The 23,453-nt window shown below is 37.5% G+C and overlaps 1 protein-coding gene across 1 annotated transcript in view; it reads right to left on the bottom strand.

Moving 5' to 3' along the window:
- Window positions 1-3,634: 3,634 nt before the first annotated feature.
- The window catches only part of LOC107590475 (excitatory amino acid transporter 5-like), a 64,649-nt gene continuing 44,830 nt past the window's right edge, over window positions 3,635-23,453 (bottom strand). Inside the window, exons 4-11 of the mRNA XM_016279230.1 lie at window positions 20,336-20,378; window positions 19,821-20,055; window positions 19,629-19,728; window positions 18,428-18,661; window positions 16,454-16,648; window positions 11,862-11,996; window positions 11,165-11,264; window positions 3,635-4,646 (exon numbers count right to left, since the gene is read on the bottom strand). Coding sequence (XP_016134716.1) covers window positions 4,383-4,646; window positions 11,165-11,264; window positions 11,862-11,996; window positions 16,454-16,648; window positions 18,428-18,661; window positions 19,629-19,728; window positions 19,821-20,055; window positions 20,336-20,378 — 1,306 coding nt within the window. The 3' untranslated portion in view covers window positions 3,635-4,382. The remainder of the gene's footprint in view (window positions 4,647-11,164; window positions 11,265-11,861; window positions 11,997-16,453; window positions 16,649-18,427; window positions 18,662-19,628; window positions 19,729-19,820; window positions 20,056-20,335; window positions 20,379-23,453) is intronic.

Genomic DNA, 23,453 nt, shown 5'->3' with positions numbered 1-23,453 from the left:
ATAAAAAAAGCGACTTTACAGTCTGGAAATACTTTAGGCTATAGCAATATTAAGGCTATATTATTTCTTGGACCCCCGATCACTTTAAGAACTGCTGGTCTACACAGAAGAAAGCCCTGTCTAGAGCTATTCATTAGTCTGTTTGATGAGAAAAATATGAAATTGATAAAATGGGTTATTAATCCGTACAACTGCAGCAGCGGAGGACTATTATTCTGCTGCGTGATACTGCGGAAGAACTGATGATGGCACGTTTGATCTTCGGCTGACCAATCAGCAGAAAGGGGCGTTTAATTCCCGCCCACATGTAGAAATCGAATATTCAAGCTGTTTATTCATTTTTCCACCCATGAAAGAAAAATGAAAATTTAAGCTGAATTCTCGTTTTTCGTTTTATGGGAAAAAAAAAACATTTTCTCATTTTTCTACTTTCAATATTAAATCAAAAAACGAATGATCGAATGAAACACGGATTCGGTTCCAGTGTAAATTACTCACTCAGTTGAATCGGTTTGTCTGTTCCTCCGCTTTTTGTGCCTTCAGCCTTGTTTATACCACACTGTCAGCACTACTACTGGCTTAACTCGCTATTTTTTATGACATTAACTGAAATAAGCGAAAAAAGTATGTTTACAAATACAAAGAAAATACAAAGCAATTTGGGATTTACAATTATGTACACTTACAATTATTTAATGGACAAGCATATAGTGGTAATATAGTGGTGAACTACAGTTAATTTGAGTTAAAGCAATAAGTTGATTATTAGTTTTATTTTATTTGTATTTTGCGAAGTTGATATAACTCAAAGCATTTTGTTGTATAAAAAATTAAAATATAACAATTTTGGTAGATTTACCATGCTAATAACCTTGGAACCATGTCATTACAATCTATAAAAAGGGTTTATGTGGTGTTTTATCTTCGTAACACCACAAGATTGCATTGCAATCACTAGTAAACTGAATAATTTATGTTAATAAACTTTCTGCTAAAGATCTATTCTATTGACAAAGCATGCAATTAATTTATTAAAACAGCCATGTTATATTTATATATATAAAAAAATAAATGACAACTTACATGCATCTGGTCCGTTGATAAAGCCATGTCTCAGGTCACATGTGACTTATGGATCGATAAGGGCATGTCATACACATTAGCATCTAATTTCGCAAGTGACAGGTAAATACTTGTCAAGATGTCTGTTTGTTTGGACAAAACCTTTGACACCATCAACAAAAGGTAAGTCGTTTTTTTAAACCCTCCCTCTATATTTATTGTGCAATCCCAACTGTGCATAAATATATGTTTGTATTTAGCATAGCAGCCCTGCTGTTTTTCCTTTAACAGGTCACAGATTTGAGATATGGTTCGTTTTTGTCATTATGCACTTGCTAATTGTGCTAATTGTGCAAATACTGGTGCTAACTCATATTGTGTAAATAAGGTTTGGGTATTACCACACATTTATTAGTGATGTTTATTAAACTAGGATAAATTATTTGAAAGGAAAGAAACATTTGGAGTCCCCTGCATTATTGCCCAATTCATCACAAACAAATTAGTGTGTATAAAATGCTTTATTGATGCATTATTTTCCACAGTATTAACAAAATATTGGCCCATGAATTCTATAATTAATTATCTACATACTGTACTGATAATCTGAGGAAGTGGGAATATTTATTGTTTCACAGATGTGCTTTAATGCAACATACCCAGGGTCCAAAAACAACACTCACTAACCAGCAAAATGCCTGTAAATATTGGATTTTGGTGAACAAATAAAAAATGCATTTCCTTATTTTTGTAGGAACTTGAATGAATCATAATACATTTTTTTTACTCTCTTGCTTTATCATTAACAACATTGTGCTTATGCACCTAATGAACTCAACAAAAAGTCATTTTAAATGTATTTTCTTCAGTATTTTCATGGTCTAGACTCTGGAGAGAACCAATCAGCTGTGCCATGTGATAATGATGTCATTAGATCAGACTGAGTTAGACCTATCAGACTGCGCAATCTAGAGTTTCATGCCAGAACTCTGTATATATATATATAGCTGGCTTCAATGTATAAATGCAATAATTCAAATGTATTGTACAAGCTTTTGTTACTTTTACTGTTCATCGTATTGCTCTTATAGTATTTCATCTTTAATTTAATGGTGTATTAGAGCTGATCCATTGCAGCGGCTCAGTACTGTCATCACAAGAAGTTTAACTGTAATAATGCAGGGAACCACTCATATACATAAATCTTGTAATAGCGATTTTTTTATGAAAATAAAGTCACGTTTTTTTTTCATCTGAAACATGCTGCCACTTATATTCCAAAGTGATTCATATAATACAAAACACTCATAAATCAAACAAAACATCCGCAATGCCTGCACACATTTGTATTTTTGGGGAATGAGTGTAGCCTAGCGCATTTCACACAGGCTGCTAGCCCGGGGTTGCCCTCTGTAAAAATCGTGCCCTTGGAATCATCCTAACCTTCCCCCGCGGCGCCCCTGCTGTGCATCAATGTCAAACATCTAGAGAGGGATTTAAACCTAATTCAGTTAATCACAAAGAGCACATGCAGCACTCTGTATATGTCAATGAGAAAAGCTGCGAGTGAGTACAGCTGAGCGCTTTAATCAGCTCTGAGAGATGACAGCAGCCGGCCATGAACTGCCCTGTGTGCCACAGCTTTACTGAGATGGGCCTTCGTAATCAGCACAAATGAGAGTGGGCAGCGCTTCAGCAGAGATTAGTGACCACAACATGCACGTTTGACTGCAGAGCGAGGCCTGAAATGTACTCCACAAAAGTATGTGAGCGCAAATTGTGTCAGCGTGGGTTGCATATTCAGTATTTCCACAAGATGTGCTAGTTAGGGTTGCCAGGTTTTCACAACAAAACCCGCCCAATTTCTGCTCAAAACTAGCCCAATTGCGTTTCGAGGGGGTCCCCCGATAAAAATTGTGTTGCGGGGGATAAAATACACTTTTTATTGGTGGGGTTCCCCTGGTGAAAATTCACATTTTAGTGGCTAAATATCACGTTATTGGGGGCGCTTCAACCCGTGGACAAGAAAAACAACTTGGTAATAAGTAAAAGTGAATGTGACGTGTGGCCAAGTATGGTCTCCCATACTCGGAATTTGTCCCATCCAAGTGCACAAACACAGCAGGGAGTAAAGAACAAACACACCCCCGAAGCATTGGGCAGCCATTTTTGCTGAGGGACATTGTATTGAGGGTGTAAGAGAGCAATTCAACAGGATATTATGTTTCTGATGAGTTAGCGTAGCATTCACTGTGTTTTCGTACTTGCGTAAAGTATGTTTTTGGCCTAATTTAGCACACTTTCCAAAATGTGCATGACACATTACTTTAGGGTGACCATACGTGCCATTTTCGCAGGACACATCCTGGCCAGGATTTCTATATTGCCTAAAATATCTAGGTTTTGGCTTTGTTTGCGTGTGCAGACCGATGACATCAAAATACCTCGAGAGCATTTTGAAAGCATAAGGAACTGTCTGTATGGTATTTTGGTTTGTCATACACCGATCGGTCTGCACACGCAAACAAAGCCAAAACCTAGATATTTTAGGCAATATAGAAATCCTGGCCAGGATGCATCCTGGGAAAATGGCACGTATGGTCACCCTACATTACATACTCAAATTTAGTTTTCACAGTCCATATATGACTGGGATCGCCCTTTATTTAGTTTCCCAGGCTAGCAACTCTTACCTTGAGTGGTTTACTCAGTGCTTTTCAATATAGTCATAGCAATAATTTGCTGAACATTTGATTTACAGATGTGGCATGAGAACGGGCCTCACTGAACAGGAAGAGGAGAATATCCAATAACATAAAATATTCAATATCACAGTCAACACTGATCTTCACACACACCTGCGAGCTTTACAATATTTTTACACGGCCTGCTTAAAAAGACAAGACAGAAAATATAAAATTATATATAAACTTGAGAAATAAAAAACACATTAGAGTACATAGCTATGTTGTATTTACACTCATGCTTTTTGACAGTCTTGCATTACGCTACAGGAAAAATTTTGCTCTCAAGGCCTTGAATGCATCGCGCTATGACCCATAGAAACAGGTTGGCTTGGTGTTGTGGACCCTGACCTGGTTTCTCATCCCATCCCGGCATTATCTAACACACTGTATGGGTCAACCAGGATGTGCTGCCAACAGTGGCATTACTGGGGCAGTAGCCCATATGTGCAGGGTCAGGCCATGTGTCGCCTGTCAAAGAAAAACGGAAAGGAAATAATGCACGTCCCGTCATCCGTTCCCATGTAAGTGGATTCGTTTTGTCCGATCGATCTCAGTCTGTGATTTCGATGGACGCTATACGTTAGTCTCCAAACCGTTCATGTCGATGGCACAATGGTCCTTGTCTCTGTGTTTCAGGTGCCGCGGAGGTATGGGTGGCCTTTTCCGATCAGGAGGCGGCGGACGGACCCCTTCTTCCAGCTGCATGAGACGGGCCACGTCTGGAGGAATGTGCTCAGGTTTGCCCCCTGATGGTGGGGGCTGGAAACTACCATTGTTCTGCTGACAGTTCGGCAAACCCTGGTTAGTCATGGGCTTTGTTTCACAGATGAGAGGGACCTACGGAGAAACAGGAAAATGCCAATTCAATATTTCTTCTTATGGACTGTATCTCTTTTGGAGAGATTTTGGCTGTCCGACTATCAGAACAGTGTTGTTATTGTAACTATTAAAGAACATTTTTGTTCATTGAAATAAAGCTAAAATAAAATAGAAATAGTAGCTGAAAAGCTTTAACTAAACGAGTAACTGAAATGAGCTTAATTGAAAATGCTCCTATTTTGAATTCCTCATCATTTGTATTATTATGAGCATAACATCTTGCGCAACAATTTCAAATTGAAAAATTAAACCTTCCTTTTGGTTTAATGACAGCAGCACTTGAGCTGACATCTGTTTTTTTTATTGTTGATGAAGGAACCAATGTCTTGCTACACGACTGTCAGACTACAAAACAGTGTTGTTATCATTAACTAAACCTATTTAAGAACATTATTGTTCATTGAGAAATCAGAAATAAAATAAAATATAAATATTAAATAATCAAAACTAAAACTAACTGAACTGAAAATGTAAGATTTAAAAACTAAAATAAAACAAATACTGAAAAAAAAAAAAACTGAAATAAAAATATTATTTATAAATATTTTTAAAACAGTAAAACTGCACAATAATTTTTTTTTTTTTCAAAATTGTAAATAAAAAAAATTAAAAAAATTATGCTAAATGTGAATAAACATACAGAAGTAGATAAATGATACTAAAACAATACTGTACCAGGATCGCTGCACTGCTCATATTACAGTCTTTTTGTTTTCTGTCATGTTCTTTTGTCCTAACAGCTAAAGCACAAGCTCTCTTACAGTACATGCATGTGAGAGATAGGGAATTGTTCAAAGGGTTTGGCAAAAATGAGCAGCTGCTCATTCAAATCAGTGCCCCAAATTATCTTTTTATGAAGGGGAAATTTTCAGGTACATTTTTGCGTCATGTGCATTATAACGATATATTACATTCTCAAAATTAATGCTTAATTACACCATTATTTAAGCAATATTTTATGAACAAATGTGCTGTTTGCTGAATATCAGTATGGCTTTGATTTGGCTGTGTGGTTCACATCAGTGATAGATGCAAGTGGAAATTTGGCTACAGATGGGTTTTCTGTTGTGAATATCATGTATACAGTAGTGAGGGCATTTGAATATCTTTCGGTGGTGTGGAGTAGGGGTTAAATCTCAGAAAGACTCAGAGAACCGAGATTCAGGCTTTTTAAATGAGAAAGCCATAAGCTATCATTATTTTGCTCTTGAGCTAATTTGTCTCGTCAAGGTGTCCATAAAGTAAGCCCACCTCAAGTTGCTCTTAGATAAAATTGTCTGCTAAGTGACTACTTAATTACTAAGAGTGGAAAAATAAGATTGTCAGAAGCACTCACTTTTCTGAAGAAGGATTAGAAAGAGCCATCAGCATATGGTGTACTGTACATATGCCTTCAAGACAAATGTTTTCCAAGCAATTCTCCATAAATTGGAGGCCTATGTGTCTATTTTGGTCCCATTTATAACACATGTGCATACTTTTTTCCACAAAACCATGTTTTTCCACCTCGTCGTGACTATCCTGTCTTTCTGTTTGTCGAAATCTGCATTCAGCAGTCACGAACCATCCTCTCGTCACTAAGTTTGTTCTGATTTACAAAACCTCAGTATCCTTGCGATGTCTTTGTGAGTATGAAAGGTATGAATCAAGTGACCTGTCCTTTTTGTCAAGGAAAAAATCACTGAAATCCATTTGAGTTTTTTTTTGGAGAAGCGTGTTCATCGGTTACTCAACATGCTTGTTTTCCATTCACATGTACATCTCCTTTTGTTCATCTGTGTAAAAAGTGGCAGAAATTAAGACATGAAATATCATTCAGTGAGGACTGTGGCCATGCAATTTGTAATTTTGAAAAAACTGGTTCAAATTAGTTTTGTGATTTTTTTGTGTGTGTAGTGCATTTCACAATTCATATTATTTCCAAAGCAGCTTTACAAACCCCCACAGCGAGGACACAACGGGAGAAAAGACATCTTTAAGATGTTTAAAAAATAACCTTGGGAGGATTGAACTCAGTCTTTGTGTTTGTGTGTGTAGTTGTGATTGTGTGAATATATGCAGGTGTTAGTGTGTTTTTTTTTAACTCTATTAAATTATCATTGCATTACATTTCCAGAAATGTTTGGGCTGGTTACATGAAATTTCAAGCAGTGTGACATGCCGTACTGTATTGTGTATACATCAGGATTTCCCAAACTGGGGATTGTGAAGTTGATAAAAAGCTAATAATGAAATCATAAAAAATGTAATTAAAATAAACAATTAAAAAAAAATCTAAATAAAAGACTTAAAAATTATTAAATGTTTTGTTTACGTGTATGTCATGTAAGAAAACTGTGAATGTGAATGTGTTGTTAAATTATTGAACTATTAACATTAATTTACTTGAAGTACCCCTAGAAATTTTAAGTCAAAGGGGTTCAGCTAACAAAAGCATTTGGGAATCCCTGGTATATATATTGTACTTAAAAAAAATATATAGTCCAAAAGTCTGAAAAGTTTTGCATTCGTCATTATTCATTCATTATCATTAGTCATTTTGCATAATTATTATATTATGAGCACAACATTTTCAGCAATAATTTAAAATTGAGAAATTAAACTTTTTGGTTTAAGCACTTGAAGCTGACATCAGCAAATCTTACAATTTACAGGGCTCAACTCTGAGGATTTGTTCTATTTAAATTTTTACTTGCCCTGCCAATAGTTTCACTGGCCCTGCCAAAATAAATAAATAAATAAAATAGTTGCTATTATCATTGTTTTTGACCCATGTTATCTTTTATTCTAATAAATAAGCCTGACAAATATCAAGTTCAAACATTATTAAAGACAAGTGAACAGTCAGTAAATAAGAACAAATGAACAAATTACAGCAATGGCACAACTGAATGGAACAAAGATACAAATGAAATGATGCTGAAACGGCAGACAGACTGAATGAGACGCAGATTCACTCTTTGACAGCAGGTGGCGCTTATGGAACAGCAGAGATACAGCGTTTCCTTGGTTACCGCTGTAAACAAAGCAGCCTTGTGCTTATTGACACTTATTAAATGCATTATACATAGGCAAAATGAAAAGCAATGTAAACTTTTCTGAAAACCCCTCAGAGATACATTCATATAAACCCCTACCCCAAATTCAGTATTTAGGATTTTCTTAAAACATTTTGTGCATCGTGACCAGTGAACTTGCTCTGCCTGCTACAGTATTTCCTCAGCATCTCTGGCCTCTCTTAACGGCCATTTACACACTTTGTAATATTTCCACACAAATGACATTTTGGAAAATGATTGCATGCAGTTTGTGTGCAAATCTGGAACAGAGATTGGCTGAAATAAAACAAAAAAAAAAGACTGGTGCATCTGTACTCCACTGTATAAGTTAAATATAGATGAATCATTGTTAAAGCTACAAAGTTACAGTACAAGCCAAGATGGGTATTTTGACCATACTTTTGTGTGTATTTGTCCTTTCAATGTGCACTGAACACACAGAACTCAGCGCGTGAGTACTGAATGTAGTTTTCTTTCGCACAGGGGCGGATTTAGTGAATTGGGGGCCACAGGCAAAATATAGGAATGGGGCCCTATCTGCACACATTTACCTAGATCAACCTTGAGGTTCCTTTTTTGTTGCGATGCTTGCTGCTACAGAATGGAGCCCCATAGCTGTGTCCAAATGACATTTTTCATGTACATGTTATAATGGCTTGCTTTCACGTGTAATGTGGTGTTTGGGTTTTGTTTCTTGTTCATTGTTTTCATGTCTTTTATTTTGTAGTTAGACCTTAGTCATGTTCTGTCATGTGATTCCCTTGTCTGTGTGTTATGTTCTGATTGGTTGTTTTAGTCATGTGTCTTGTGCTTATTGGTTTATGGTCTTGTCATGTGGTTCACAGTTCTGTTTGTCCATTGGTTGGTTTGTGTCATGTGACCCTTCTTGTTTGGTACAAATAGCCCTCATGTTCCCATTGTTCTTTGTCGTGTATTGAAGTTGTAACCCGCTGTCGGTGAGTCTAGTCTGTTCATGCCTCGTCAAGTCAAGTCTGTGTCTCTAGTCTCGGATTATGTTTGTATTTTGGATCACGTCTGTAAATAAACTGCACGTGGGTTCTTTACTACGCTTGCCTTCAGTGGACTGAATCGTTACAGAATACACGACCCAAAAGAATGAACCCAGCAGTTGCACTTCTGCAGTTACGTCAAGGCCATCGGGCAATAGAGGATTATGTTCAGGATTTTTGTGAACTTTCTAACCGGGTGGACTTTAATGATGTAGCGTTAAAGGACAGTTTTCAGGTGGGTCTGAATGAGCCCATTTGCTCCCAGCTTCCTGGGGGAAAGGTTCACTGGTCCCTTGCCGAATATATAGACTATGCTTTACTGCTGAGTGAATCACCATTCACTGTGGGAACTGTGGATGATGGTACCCACAGTCCCGCAGCACCTACCAAGCCACAGTCTGCTAACGTCATGCCTGCTATGCCAAAGCCTTCTCACATCATCTCTGCCAAGCCACAGCCTGCTCACGTCATACCCGCTACTCCAGGACCTGCTCACATCATGCCAGTTAAGTCAAAATTTACTCATGTCATATCTACCAAGTCAAAGCCTGATCACATCATGTCTGCCAAGCCAGAGTCTGCTAACATCATGTCTGCTACCCCAGGGCCTGCTCACGTCACGTCTGCCAAACCAGAGCCTGCTCCCGTCATGTCTGCTATGCCAAATCCTCTTCACGTCACGTCTGCCAAGCCAGAGCCTGCTCACATCATGCCGGTCACTCAGGAGATTCTTCACAATATGGCCGCCATTGAAGAGCTTCGTTGCAAGATGGTCGCCACGCCTGAGTCCCCGGCCAAGGTGGCCACCCCGCCTGAGTCCCCGGCCAAGGTGGCCACCACGCCTGAGTCCCCGGCCAAGATGGCTGCCACGCCTGATTCCCCGGCCAAGATGGCTGCCATGCCTGATTCGGACGCAGAGCTTGGGCTTGAACTGAAAGGTCTGATTGCTAGTGTTATGGACCCACCTCTGATGTCGGTGCGAGCTGCGGGCATCCTCATGCATCAGTGCTCTCAAGCCCAACCGTCCTAGAGGTCCTGCCGCCCTCTGCTGCCCTTACTGTAATGGCGGTCACCATTTTAAGCGTGTGGGCTGTACACTGCGCTCAAGAGGCCTCTCCTGTCCATGAATCTGCTCCTGAGGCCTTTCCGGTCCATGAATCTGCCCCAGTGGCCTCTCCTGCCTATGAGTCTTTCTCAGAGGCCTCTCCTATCCACGAGTCTGCCAAGGAGGCCGTTCAGAAACTCTCAGACTGTCTTGTCACGGCCATGGAGGCCGTTTATTAACTCACTGTCTGTCCTGTTACGGCCATGGAGGCTGTTCATGAACTCACTGTCTGTCCTTTCATGGCCAAGGAGGCCATTCAAGAACTCTCTGCTTGTTCTGTCTCAGTCAAGAGGTCTGTCCATGTCTGCCCTGTCATGACTAAGAAGGCCATCCATGAATTCACTGCTTGTCCTGTTACGGCCATGGAGGCCGTTCATGAACTCACTGTCTGTCCTTTCATGGCCAAGGAGGCCATTCAAGAACTCTCTGCTTGTTCTGTCTCAGTCAAGAGGTCTGTCCATGTCTGCCCTGTCATGACTAAGAAGGCCGTCCATGAATTCACTACTCTCTAAATGCTGTCTAATTCTAAATTTTAAAATACATATATTTTTAGTTATTTAAACCAAAAATTTAAATCAAACTGAAAAAAATCATGAAAATATCAGTCAGTCATTTAAAACATTTAAAACAATAAACATATAATATGCACTGCTTCTCAATATTTACTTACAGCTTCAGATGCAGATGCATGATATTTTCATTTGCTACAAGCAGGATACAGAAGAAACACATTCAACGTATACACGCAGATGGTTGTTGTGGTAATAAACACTGTAAACAGCAACCGTTCGCGTGTCTGCGCTTAATGCGCATCTTGTATACGAAAAGCATTTTAGGGGGCCCTTGGCTTTTGGGGGCCTAATGAGGTCACCTACCTTTGCAAATGGTTAAGTCCACCTCGGCATTTGCGTCTTGCTTGAATGCTTTAAAATCACTTGAATTTTTAAATTAGCAAGGCTTAAAAACACGTGCAAATGATAAACTTTCGTAACGATGCAGCAGTAGCCTGATCAGGTCAGTGACAAATTCATCACCTGTCCCGAGCGTCTTTCTCGCTGGCCTCAGTCAGTCCTCATTTTTGAGCCCTGATTTACAGTGAAGTAGTGACTTAGAAATAGCGCAGATATTTAATTATTTATTTAATATTTTAAACAATAATAATGAAATAAAGATATTAGAATTTTGGACACTACTATATATATACAATTTATCTTAATTTAAAATAATAATAAAAAAAGATTATTTGTCAACTTGTTAATTTTTGATTTTGGTGTTTTTTGTTTTGTTTTCCAGGTAACTCACCCCATCTCCCTCTTTAATGAAGTCCTTTCTGCAGATATGGGCCATGATTCCTGTGGCCAGAGCATCTCCCATCACATTGACCATGGTGCGGAATCGGTCTCTGAAGAGGTGAGGACAGACAGACATGATGCTAAAATTAACTTAATGTATTTTCACGAGTTCACGCTTACATATAATTAGCTGAAGTATGGTAATGCATATTTGGCGTGCTGTCCGGGGAAGGGCTCCGAGCTCAGGAATGGCCCGAACCTAGAGTACCCCCCGTATAAGTGTAGTATGAACTCGAAGGGAGGAGATGGGGCAGAGGGGGGATGCTGATAAACCGTCAATGGATAGAGGTAAGTCAGCTGTATTTACATCATGGTGTTGATTAACTTGAGTGCGCTCCACCTGTGTTAATTAGGCTAAGTATCTGACGCGCTCCTCCCGAACCTTGTTAATAAAACCTAATTTAAAGACACTGGTGGATAAAGCATAGTCAGGATAGATACAGATGATGGATAAAAATAGAGCATGATGGGAAATTTACAATCAAGTCCAAGAGTGACTGATTATTTGTCTTTCAACCTGTGCCAAACTCAAATTTTTGAAAACTGTGATTTCTTGAAAACGCATTCTGCGTGAACAGCCCCTAATGGAAACTGACAAAAATGTGCACCTAAATGTCCAAAAATATCCAGCACATGCCAATACTTACAGGGCCCAATCAACAGCGATGATGAGAGTGATGTCATCAGTGGGCAGCCCGACGGATGTCAACACTATTACCATGGTGACTAGGCCGGCCTGTGGGATCCCGGCTGCACCGATGCTCGCTGCTGTTGCTGTAATACTGGAGAACATGGTAAACAAATCATTACACAGCAAACAAAATGTTATGAAGGACAAACAACCTCTGTAGCATCTAAAGACCATTTAGAGTAAATACAAGGTGTACTTTTCATTTTGGGAAAAACTATTTACATTTACATTTAGTCATTTTGCAGATGCTTTTATCCAAAGGGACTTACAATTGGGGGATACATAAAGCGATTCTTCTTAAAGAGGCAAACAGATACAGGAAGTGCTTGTAATACCAAGTTTCAAGACATTGTTCACATAAGTACAAGCTAGAAAGAGAAGGAATAAATAAATAGAGAATTTTTTTTATTTTTTTATTTTTTATGATGATGATGTTGATGAAGTCAAGTAGCTTCAAAAGAGATGGGTTTTCAGCTGTCGCTTGAAAATTGTCAGGGATTCAGCATTCCGGATAGGGGTGGGAAGATCGTTCCACCAGCCAGGAATGGTGAATGTTCTGGAAAGTGATTTTGAGCCTCTCTGTGATGGTATCACGAGGCATCGCTCACTAGCGGATCTCAGACTTCTGGAGGGGATGTAGATTCGTAGTAGTGAGTGAAAGTAGGCGGGTGCTGAGCCTGTATATTCTATATTTCTTTAAAGAGCTAGTAATAGGCCGGATATATTTGCACAAATTGCATGCATTTTATGAATGACAGATAACCAGCCTTCATGAAAACAATATAAACACACAAAATCAAACACAGAATGAGCAACTAAACAAAAACAAGCTCTTGCATGCCTGCTTGCATGCATACGCAACTCATGCACCCTCGCAGGCATAGAAGAACATCAGTCAGCTCGTGTGTCACCCGCTCAAGGTTTAACAGGAGTGTTAACAGCCAGTGATTTAATGCACGCTGCTTCACTGAGGAATAACATCTATCCATGTCACGCTTCGATCCGCACTCAACGGGAAGAATAAAAGATGCTCTGACCTTCTCTAGTGACGTAATGAGTCTCTAATGAGGAACACTGTTTGGTTTTTTTAGATTGACTATGAAGCTTAAATATAATAACATCAGCGATTGACAGTTTTGGGGAACGTTACTTTAAAATACAACATTTTGCAATAATTTGCTTGCTCGTTACCAAAGATAACTAATTACGGAAACTGTCATGCTAAGTTATAGTTGCGTTAGGCCTGTTGTGACCTGTTAATTGAGCATGAGCAGTGCAATAAATACACATCTCCATTGCACTGCTTTGCATGCACGTGTAAAAGCTGTGACCTGTTGCTTGGGCGCCGTAATAAATAAGAATTTCTTACGTGTACTGAGTGACTGCAGTAACCTGCTAATAAGAGTAGCGCAATAAATGTGCATCGCTATTGCACTGCTTATATGTAAAAAGTAAATGTTATGACCTGTTAATATGGACATTGCAATAAATATGTGCCACTATTGCACCGCATACACGTGCAAAATGAATGCAGTAGGCTATTAAACATTGCAATATTGTGCACTGATATTGCATTGCTTACATGTGTAGAATGAATTCTGTTACTTGTTAATGCTGTATGTGTGCTGCAGTAAGTATATGCTGCTATTGCTTTGATTACAGTGTGAATGGTGTAACCTGTTCATATAAGCACCACGATAAATAGCAGTGAATGTGTGTCACTATTGTGCTACTTATGTGCACAGATTAAATGTTGTGACCTGTTAAAATGGGCATTTTGATACATATGTGCTACTGTTGCGCTACTTACACATGCAATATGAATGCAGTGACCTGCACTGCAATAATGTGTGCTCCTGTTGTGTTGGTTACTTGTCTAGAATGAGTGCTGACACTTTTGTGCCACCATAAGTATACGCTGACATTGCATTAATTACAATATGAATATTAGAGTCGCAATAAATGCATGCCGATATTTCACTGTATATGTGGGCAGAGTCAATTCTGTAACCTGTTAATAGGTGTTGAAATAAATGTATTCTGTGCTTACATGTGCTGAGTGAATTCTTTAATCTGTTAATATAGGCATTGCAACAATGTGGTGTGCATGTGGTGTGAAACAGACTCGTTCAACCCCCAACACTGGCAGCACAGCATATGAAATCTAGAGAGAGAGAGATGGCTGATGGATTTTGGGAAGACTGGGAAAACTGCAAAATAACCCTGTGGTAAGACAGCCATGTGACAGCGGCGTTTATCCCTGTAACAGCGCTACCCAAATGCTCTCCGGCTCTCTATCCCTGTCTATATCTCTATATTTCTTTATCTGACCTTCCATAGTGAACTCTGAAGTATGCACTTCGATTTATGTGCTTGGTGTTGGTGATCCTTTTAGTCCAGACGGGACGACGGGAACATTTATGACTCAGTGGCATTCCAGACCTGAGGGCACCAAAGCTCTGAGATAACGCTGTATACAAAATAATCTAGTGAATGATGGTTCTGTCAGGCACGCATCACCACATCTGTGCAGCGGCGGATGTCTTGTGCATGCATAAATACACCCCACATGAGCATGTGCACGCACTCACATGGATGGAGGAAATGTACAGTGAATGATTTGAAAAACATTTGTATTATTACATTACACTATCACCTTTTGTATTACATTTTTTGAGCAGGTCCAGTAAATGCATATTGTGAGCTTGTCACAGTCAGCACTTTTGCTGGGAACGTGCATCAAGCTTGATAAATGTCTTCAAACAATGGGTGAGTAGTTCACTTCAAAAATACATATTGCTTCATGATGTGTTTCTGTTTTGTAATGCACTTTCAACATGTTCTCTGCTGATTTCAGCAAAAATAGTCACAGAAACGCTGCTATGCATTAGCATTCTGCTTAAACAAGCAGTGTGGATACTTTAACATTTAATATAGGTGCCAAAATAAATACACCCCGCATGCAAGTGTGAAATAAAGCAAGATCAAACAAGGCAATATGATTTATGAATATGAATATGCATAGACTACCAGTTATGTTTTTCACTGATTTTATAAAGATGTCAATATGCGTCTGATTCACACATGCAACAGAAACAGTAACACAGAGCTGAGGCATGGCAGAAACATTTTCCTTTTGTTTTCAATGACAATGTTTCCATTAAGGGCATGAGATGCTTCTATAGCGCATCCTTTCAGATCCATCAATGCAAAGATGGATCTTAAGTGGTTTTGAGCTCTTTTCATGTGAATATCAACAGCATCTCTTTGTAGCTCAGAATGAGCACAACATGAAATTGTGGATTGGTGATATACATAGGAGAATATATGTTGTAGGTATAGGTAATAATACTTAATAATAATAATAATTTATGCATTTAGCAGACGCTTTTATCCAAAGCGACTTACAGTGCATTCAGGCTATACATTTTTTACCAGTATGTGTGTTCCCTGGGAATTGAACCCGTTATCTGTGTTTTTTTCTCTCAACAATGCAATTTTTGACTTATTTTCAGGTGTGACTTAAATAAATAAAATGTTGCAAAAGCGCAGAAAATGACACTTAAATAAAATATAAAAAAAACAACAGGGGTCTGTTAAACGGAGAGTTTACTTCGTTTAGAGCAATGGAAGTCTTTGGGATGCCCTTAAATCTATGTCTACATGTTTAGTGTGTGTGTGTGTGTGTGTGTGTGTGTGTGCATGTTTATGTGGTTTATGAGGACACAAATTTGTATAATAACATGGGTATGACATAGGTATTACAACGAGAAGGTGATTTAAGAGGACATTTTCATTGTTCCCGTAATTCAAAAGGCTTATACATAATTCAGAATGAGTTTTTTTGAAAATTAAAAAATGCAGAAAGTTTCCTGTGAGGGGTAGGTTTAGGGATAGGGTTGGTGTAGGGCAATAGAAAATACGGTTTCTACAGGATAAAAACCATTACGCCTATGGAGAGTCCCCATAAACCATAAAAACAAAGCTGTGTGTGTGTGTGTGAGTGTGTGTGTGTTATAGGTTAAATATTTCCTATGCATCGTGATGATTTTATATTTGCAAATGTATTAGGCATTATCGAGACAGTAATAAATCGCCTATAAATTAAATTGATAAATTAAAAAAATATATAAATATTAATTAAATAAAGCAATTTAATTTATTCCTTCTTTAACAGGGTCACTTCAACGTAGAAAAAGCTTTGATTTGGTCAAAACTTTTGAGATTTGTTACTTCCTCTTACATTTTCTAATTGCATAAATGATGGATTGCTATTACGTTATGCTCTTTTGTGCATCACACACAGCTGGATTAAAGCGTCTTTCGGGCCTCGTTCAGTCTCTGGATCATGAAGAGCTGCATGTGCAGAACACTGTAAATCCAGAGCTTGCTAGTTAGCTGGAACTGATTGACAGAGGTACATTTCTCATACCAGTGTTATTTTACTTAATGATAAAAGTTTTTATTTAAAAATATTTTTTTTTTTTTAGTTTTAACATCTCAAATTACTTACATTTTTTAAACTTAATCATTTGACAGTTTTTCTACCTGATAGTGATGATTTGACCAAAGTCAAGCTCGTAGTTGTTGACCTGTGCGATAAAAATGGCTGCCACAGCCTCATACAGCGCAGTGCCGTCCATGTTGATAGTGGCTCCGACGGGCAGCACGAAGCGGATGATCCGCCGGTCTATGTGGTTGTTCTCCAGCAGGCACTTGAAGGTGATAGGCAGAGTGGCAGAACTGCAAATGAAGAAGGATCTAATGTTAAAACTCCTGCTAGACTACAATGTCTCAGACTGTCTCAGTTTTACCTAAATACCAAAGTCTGCAATCATGAATGAAGGAACTCAAACATTTCTTATCGTGTTTGATTTCTTAACACTTTAACATTTCTTCTACCACTTGCTTGTTTGTTTATTCGATAGTTATATCTGTAACATATTTTATCATATTTAAATCCACATATTTATTGCCATAATCAGTGTAGAAAATGCTAATAAAGATGGTGTGCAAATTCTGCGTGACCCAAGATATTTCTCCACCTGTCGAAACAGCTTCTCTTAATATAACAACAAAGTCTGTTTGTACTGAGAAAATATCCACCATTATGCATTGTGTGTGTGTGTTGTCACTTTTCTTTTTAGTGGATGCAACATGACCATGTCTCAGACTGTCTCAGTTTTACCTAAATACCAAAGTCTGCAATCATGAATGAAGGAACTCAAACATTTCTTATCGTGTTTGATTTCTTAACACTTTAACATTTCTTCTACCACTTGCTTGTTTGTTTATTCGATAGTTATATCTGTAACATATTTTATCATATTTATTAATCAGTGTAGAAAATGCTAATAAAGATGGTGTGCAAATTCTGCGTGACCCAAGATATTTCTCCACCTGTCGAAACAGCTTCTCTTAATATAACAACAAAGTCTGTTTGTACTGAGAAAATATCCACCATTATGCATTGTGTGTGTGTGTTGTCACTTTTCTTTTTAGTGGATGCAACATGACTATAGCAACTGGCAGAGTGACTTTGACAAAAGGGTAAAAGTACTGATGTAATTTCTCATTTTGTGCAATATTTATGCTGTTTTCCTTTTCTCTCTCTAGACAGTAATGTATTTTCCTGGGACAGGAACCAAGGGATGGGAGAAACATGTTGCGTATTGAGTAAAATAAATGTTGTGTTGTAATTTAAAGATCTATTTCTATAAAATCTAGCTTGATTATTTGCACAAAGGCAAGAAAATGAACAGGATGGAAATAATGAGCTGAAGCTCTTAATATTTACACAATCATTCAAAAGTAACAGTAACTACCAAATTCTAAATTTAACTTTTATTTCAAATAAACGCTGTTCTTTTGAACTTTCTATTCATCAAAGTAACCTAAAAAATATGGTCACAAAAATATGAAGCAGCACAACTGTTTTCAACATTGATAATAATAATCATAAATGTTTCTTGAGCAGCAAATCACCATATTAGAATGACCTTGAACTTGAATGATTTCTGAAGTGATCATGTGACACTGAAGACTGGAGTAATGACAGCTTTACATCACAGGAATAAATTTAATTTGACAATAAATGCACATAGAAAACAGTTATTTTAAATTATAATAATATTTCAAAATTTTTCTGTTTTTACTGTATTTTTGATCAAAGAAATGCAGCCTTGCTGAGACTTACTTCAAAAGCATTATACAATCTTAAACTTTTAAATGGTAGTGTGTGTATATATATATATATATATATATATATATATATATATATAATATCTTCTAAAAATTTGATATCATTAATCAAACCAGGAAATAAAACACCAGAGGAATTCATCAAATTTCTTGTTAACACTAACATCTCTGGTCTTTTACCACCAGAAATGGTTTGGAGAAATTTTGGATTATGTCATTATTAATGAACTGTCGTTTGTTAGTTAAAGGGATTTTGCAACAGACTAACAGGATGATTAGGATTGCTTTGTGTGTTTCAGCTGGTGTTTGTGTGTGTTGTACCTGGAGGACGTGGCCAGTGAGATGAGCAGGGCCTGCAGGATTCCTCGGATGTAGACGATCGGGCTCTTCTTGGTGATGAAGAAGTACATGCTGGGCAGGATGAAGAGGCCGTGCAGAATGAGGCCCATCACCACAGTGATGGCATAAAAGCCCAGTTTCTTCCCCATCGCGGACGGGTCGCTCATCTCCAGGATCTTACCGGCCACCAGAAACACGATGCCGAACGGGAAGTACCTGCACAGCAAACTAGCTGTAACTATTCACAAAATATCCTCTTATACTTTATTGCCTAACCTTAATTTCTACAGCCTAAATGATCAGCATTATCAAAACTGAAAAACCCTGTTGCCCACAATCTACTACATGCCTTCTGTTGTCTGATTGATCTTTTATGCACTTTTAGCAAGCAAAAGGCCTTTTAGTGTAAATGTACAAATCTTCAGCTCGTGCTTCATGTGTCTTTTTGCCATGACATCTTTACTGATGTTTATAAAGTAAATATAAGAATAGCTTTGATATTGTTAGTAATATTTCAAGAGGAGCACTTACTGGACTGAAGCAGTTTAGCTTTCCTTGATTATCCAGGCATCATTTTTTCGAAAAATTAGATATGAGTATCAAATATCAGGCTTTTGAGGAACGTTTATTTGTTCATCTCTCAATCATCAATGTATTGCATTGCATTATATGATTTGATCATAAAGCTAAACATTAAAATTTCATCTTACAAAGAAGATATAGAGTGACGACTGATATATCATTTTATGTAAGTATCCTTTATACTGTTAAAAAGATCTCATTAGTTTACATTACAAGCAGTCAGAATTTAATCTTACTTTTTGTCCATATAAATATTAGTATCTGTACCAAATTGCTAATTTTTGCTCAGTTTGGGCCTCTGAATAAAACGTATGCTTTTTTCATCTGAATTTGAGCTCCACATTCTCAATATATCATACTATATGAGTCATAAAATCCTGAAGTATTTAAAAAAAATGTTTTCATATATTTTTTTTCAAGGTTCATTATTTAAATAAAAGGTTAAATATGAAAAAAGATATATTTCTGACTATAATAATGTTTTGATAATTTCTTTATTTTAAAAAGAGCTACATAAATAATTTAAAAACAATTTATTTGCATTTTATTATATACTGTGTATATATATATATATACATATATATATTAAAAATAGTCTTACCAGATGACTATAGCGACGATTTTCAGCACTGCTTCATTGAGACTTTGACAGAAGTTCACCAAAGCACTGCCATTTGGACCCATCCTGCCCAACATTATGCCTTCGCAAAAATGAGCAGCAATGTGCAAATGTGAGACATGATATGAAAATATTAGCTTATTTATTATGTTGTCTCTGTGCCAGTATTCTCACCCATGGTGGCAGAGAAAATGACGATTCCCAGGACGTTCATGCCCTCGCTGGTGCCAGGAAGCGTCCGCATCACCACGTCAGGAGGCGGCGTCAGATCCAGCTGGAAGTTCTGGATGTCTGTCCCGTTATCATCCTGAATCCCGTAGATCAGAGCGCGGCGAGTGGTGGTTTCTGTTAGACTGGTGGCCACTGTCGTCTTGGGGGTCTTCATTATGGGCATACTGTTGGTACGATACTAAAGAGAAGAAACACAAAATGAATCTCTTTTTATTTTACTTCAGGTTGTCAAGCATTTTGTGATCAGAGCACAAGCTCCTCAAATGCATTTATTCAGTAATCCGGATTGCACAACTTCTAACCTGCCCATGCTTATTTACATTCCAGGCGCTCATGTTAGCATTGTTAATGTGCGTTAATGTTTTTGCATATATGCATTAATTCAGTTGATTATTGTCAGTTTTTCCTTACATTTAAGGAGGATGACTTATAATTCATGGCTAGCTGTGGATTCTTACCTGTTGAAAAGTGGCTTGAACAAGATTGGCTGGAAACATGTTTCTGTTTGGGGACAAAATATATCACAGTTATATATGTGCATACGTGCATACTTTCAATATGACTTTCCTTGAAAGCATTTAATGTATGCAATTTATAGTAGCCTATAGTAAACTGTCCTAGCCAGTTCCTTAGTGTGTAACTGTTTTTTAAAATCATTTTACCTTTTTGTCAAGAGGCCTGAAAACAACCACATTAATAAAAAAGCCAATAAATACTTAATGAAAAATACAATTTCTGCTGTTGAAGGATGTTGACAATTTCAAAGATTGACAAACAAAATAAAATTATTCATTATTCATTATGGGGTGAATTCAATCTTGTGCCAGAGGTACTTCAGTGCAAAAAAGTGCATCCTATTCACAAATAACCATGTATTCATGAAACCAATTATGTATTGGTGTGTATGGAATAAGAACCTTTAGAAAAACACACACAGAGAGACACACAAAGCAACAGTAAATTAATATATGTGTGTACTTTAGATACAAATACCTATGAAAACTAATAAGATCACCCTGGATTGCTAGTATAGGCATATTGTGCTGTATGAGCGGATGAGATTCATTCATTAGCATCCAAACACAATCTGTGCATGCGAGAGCCACTGGAGCCGGATCAGATGTGCTGTATGATCCCAGCGCGCTTGTTCTGTGTTAATAGGTGGTTGAGTTTCCTGCAGGGGGATGCTGTAATGATTGAAAAGGATGCAAAAGTGCTGTTGGTGGCCCGGCTTGTGTGGACTTTTCACACTGAGTCATAAAGCGCTGGTATTGTTGCAGGAAAATAGCCCGAACCCAATTAGTTTTTCCTCTCATACTTTAATGGAATTTAAATGAAATGTTTATACCGAACTCTCAGTTCCACATTCCAAGACTCTCAACATACTGTACATCTGAAAATATATGCTACCTACAGTAGTGCACAACCACAGCTGTGTGAATTCATTATGCATATGTTTGTGTATTCGTGCATGATTTTTGTGTGTGTGTGTGCGTGTGTTTGCATGCAAGTTCTTATTTCTCAATGGAAAATGGCTTTCCTTATGCATAATGCAACTGTATTCGTTCATTCTGTGCATTAGTGCATGCATGCAAGTTTTATTTCCAAATGGAAAGTAGCTGCACATGCATGTTGCATTTATGTTTGTTCATTCTGTGCATTACTTTTTTGTGCATGCAATTTCTTTAATTTCATAATGGAAAATATCTGTGCTCATGCATTTTGTATCCGTTTATGTTTGTTCATTCTGTGCAAAAGTGGATGAGTTTTTTTGTGCATGCAGGTTTTTATTTCTTTGTTTTGCTTTTGCAATGCAACAATATAAAGACCAACATGTGCATGTTAAATGTGTACTTGAAGCTTTCGTTTTTATGCTTCTGTAGCATAGCAGTGTTTTTGGCAGTGGGCAGTGTTTATGGGTTTTCTTCATTATTAGTGCACAAAATCTGTACCAACTACACTAAATGATCAATAGTCAATGAGTACCAGTTCACTAATAATTACAACATTCCTATGTGCTCTTCTCCCAAATAACATCATTTTGACATTTGTCTTTTTTTACATTATTACTTATTAATACAAATGATGTCAAGACTATTAGCACAAGATTTTCAGTGTTATGCTATCAGTGCCGGTCACGTCCTCCTCATTATTTTCTTTGCCATGTAACCTGCAATTAATCTGCTATTGAATATCGTTGTCTATGACTGAGCTCAATATCTCATCTTCCGGTGGTTTGAGTAATTCTCTGCTATGAGTCAAAATCTTCATTAGTCCACATGCTAATGTTTTCAGTCGACACATATTCTTCATTTTAAAGCTATTAGAGAAAGCGAGGGATAGCAGGTGACATTATTAAGCTGGTCTTCGGTCTAATGAACTCACTGGTCGATATGAGGTCATGAAGCATGAGATGTTGCACTAAATTTGGAATCAGTTAACATGAACATTCACAGCACGTTCTGAGTTTGAGAGTGTGTTAATTATAGTGATCGTTTTAACTAAAACAGGCTTTACAGAACGCCTCATAGAAATGGAGATTTATCTGACAAGTGGTCTTTAATAAAAGTGTTTGCTAAGAGGTAAAATTGATTGGATATTGTTCTTGCGTGCACTGGAACGAACTGTGACGTTGCAATGCATTTTTAACAGTCATTTTCATTAAAGAAATGATTCCACCAAATAATCCTGCCGTCAGACCACATGAGGCTTCTGACCGTATTGAGGGTCTTTTAAATGGCTCTGACCACACAAACAACAATTATATTTCTAATGAAATGACCTTCAGCTGATGGAGTGTAATTTGAGTGTAATTTGAGTTTAGTTACGTGGCTTCCTGACCTTAAGCTACAAACATGCATTAGCATGAATGACACAAAAATTGACCAGTTGGTTGATGCTGAGCTCACATAAAGCGGCACCGAAATGCATGTGGACACTTTAAATATATCATTGCATTAGATAGCAAAACATGAAAACAAAAATCATTTATTGTAAAGAAAGACTTTTCAAGCAAACAAATTTGAAATCCTGAAACAGTAGATGTAGCGTTGAAGATGGTGAATATTGTGTGACTTTGTGTTTGGTTGTCATTAGTGGAACTTGTTTATATCTAATGCAATGGCATGCAAAGTGTCCAAAATACATTTTAGTGTCACTGTGCATTTATCAGATCACTCAAATAGATTCCCTATGGTTCAACACAAGCACTAGATGTGTGTTTGTGACTGATTTTAAAGACTCAAGCGCTCTCAAACGGGTCATATGAGATTATGACTACAGTACTTTCGATCTAAACACAATCAGGTTGGCTAGAGATTTGATCCGTGATGATGGTTTAATGGGATTTATTACTGGCCAGCCCCGATAGTTACTAGTAATTCAGAAATCAAATTCTGTTTTTATTGGCAGATACAATTTATAACAAAAAAGATGCTTTAATATCACGAGCTGTGTTGATTGACTCACTTCTCACAAACTCCTTTTGTGGTCCATAGAAAAAGCAGTTTTATTTTACTACCACTGAGATACTAGTGGTAACACTTTACAATAAGGTTCCATTAGTTAATGTTAGTT

This window comes from Sinocyclocheilus grahami, unplaced genomic scaffold, assembly GCF_001515645.1.
Source record: "Sinocyclocheilus grahami isolate Dianchi unplaced genomic scaffold, SAMN03320097.WGS_v1.1 scaffold128.1, whole genome shotgun sequence".
Classification (NCBI taxonomy): Eukaryota; Metazoa; Chordata; class Actinopteri; order Cypriniformes; family Cyprinidae; genus Sinocyclocheilus; species Sinocyclocheilus grahami.
Note: the sequence above shows the minus strand (reverse complement) of the source record. Positions and strands in the feature narration are given on the sequence as shown.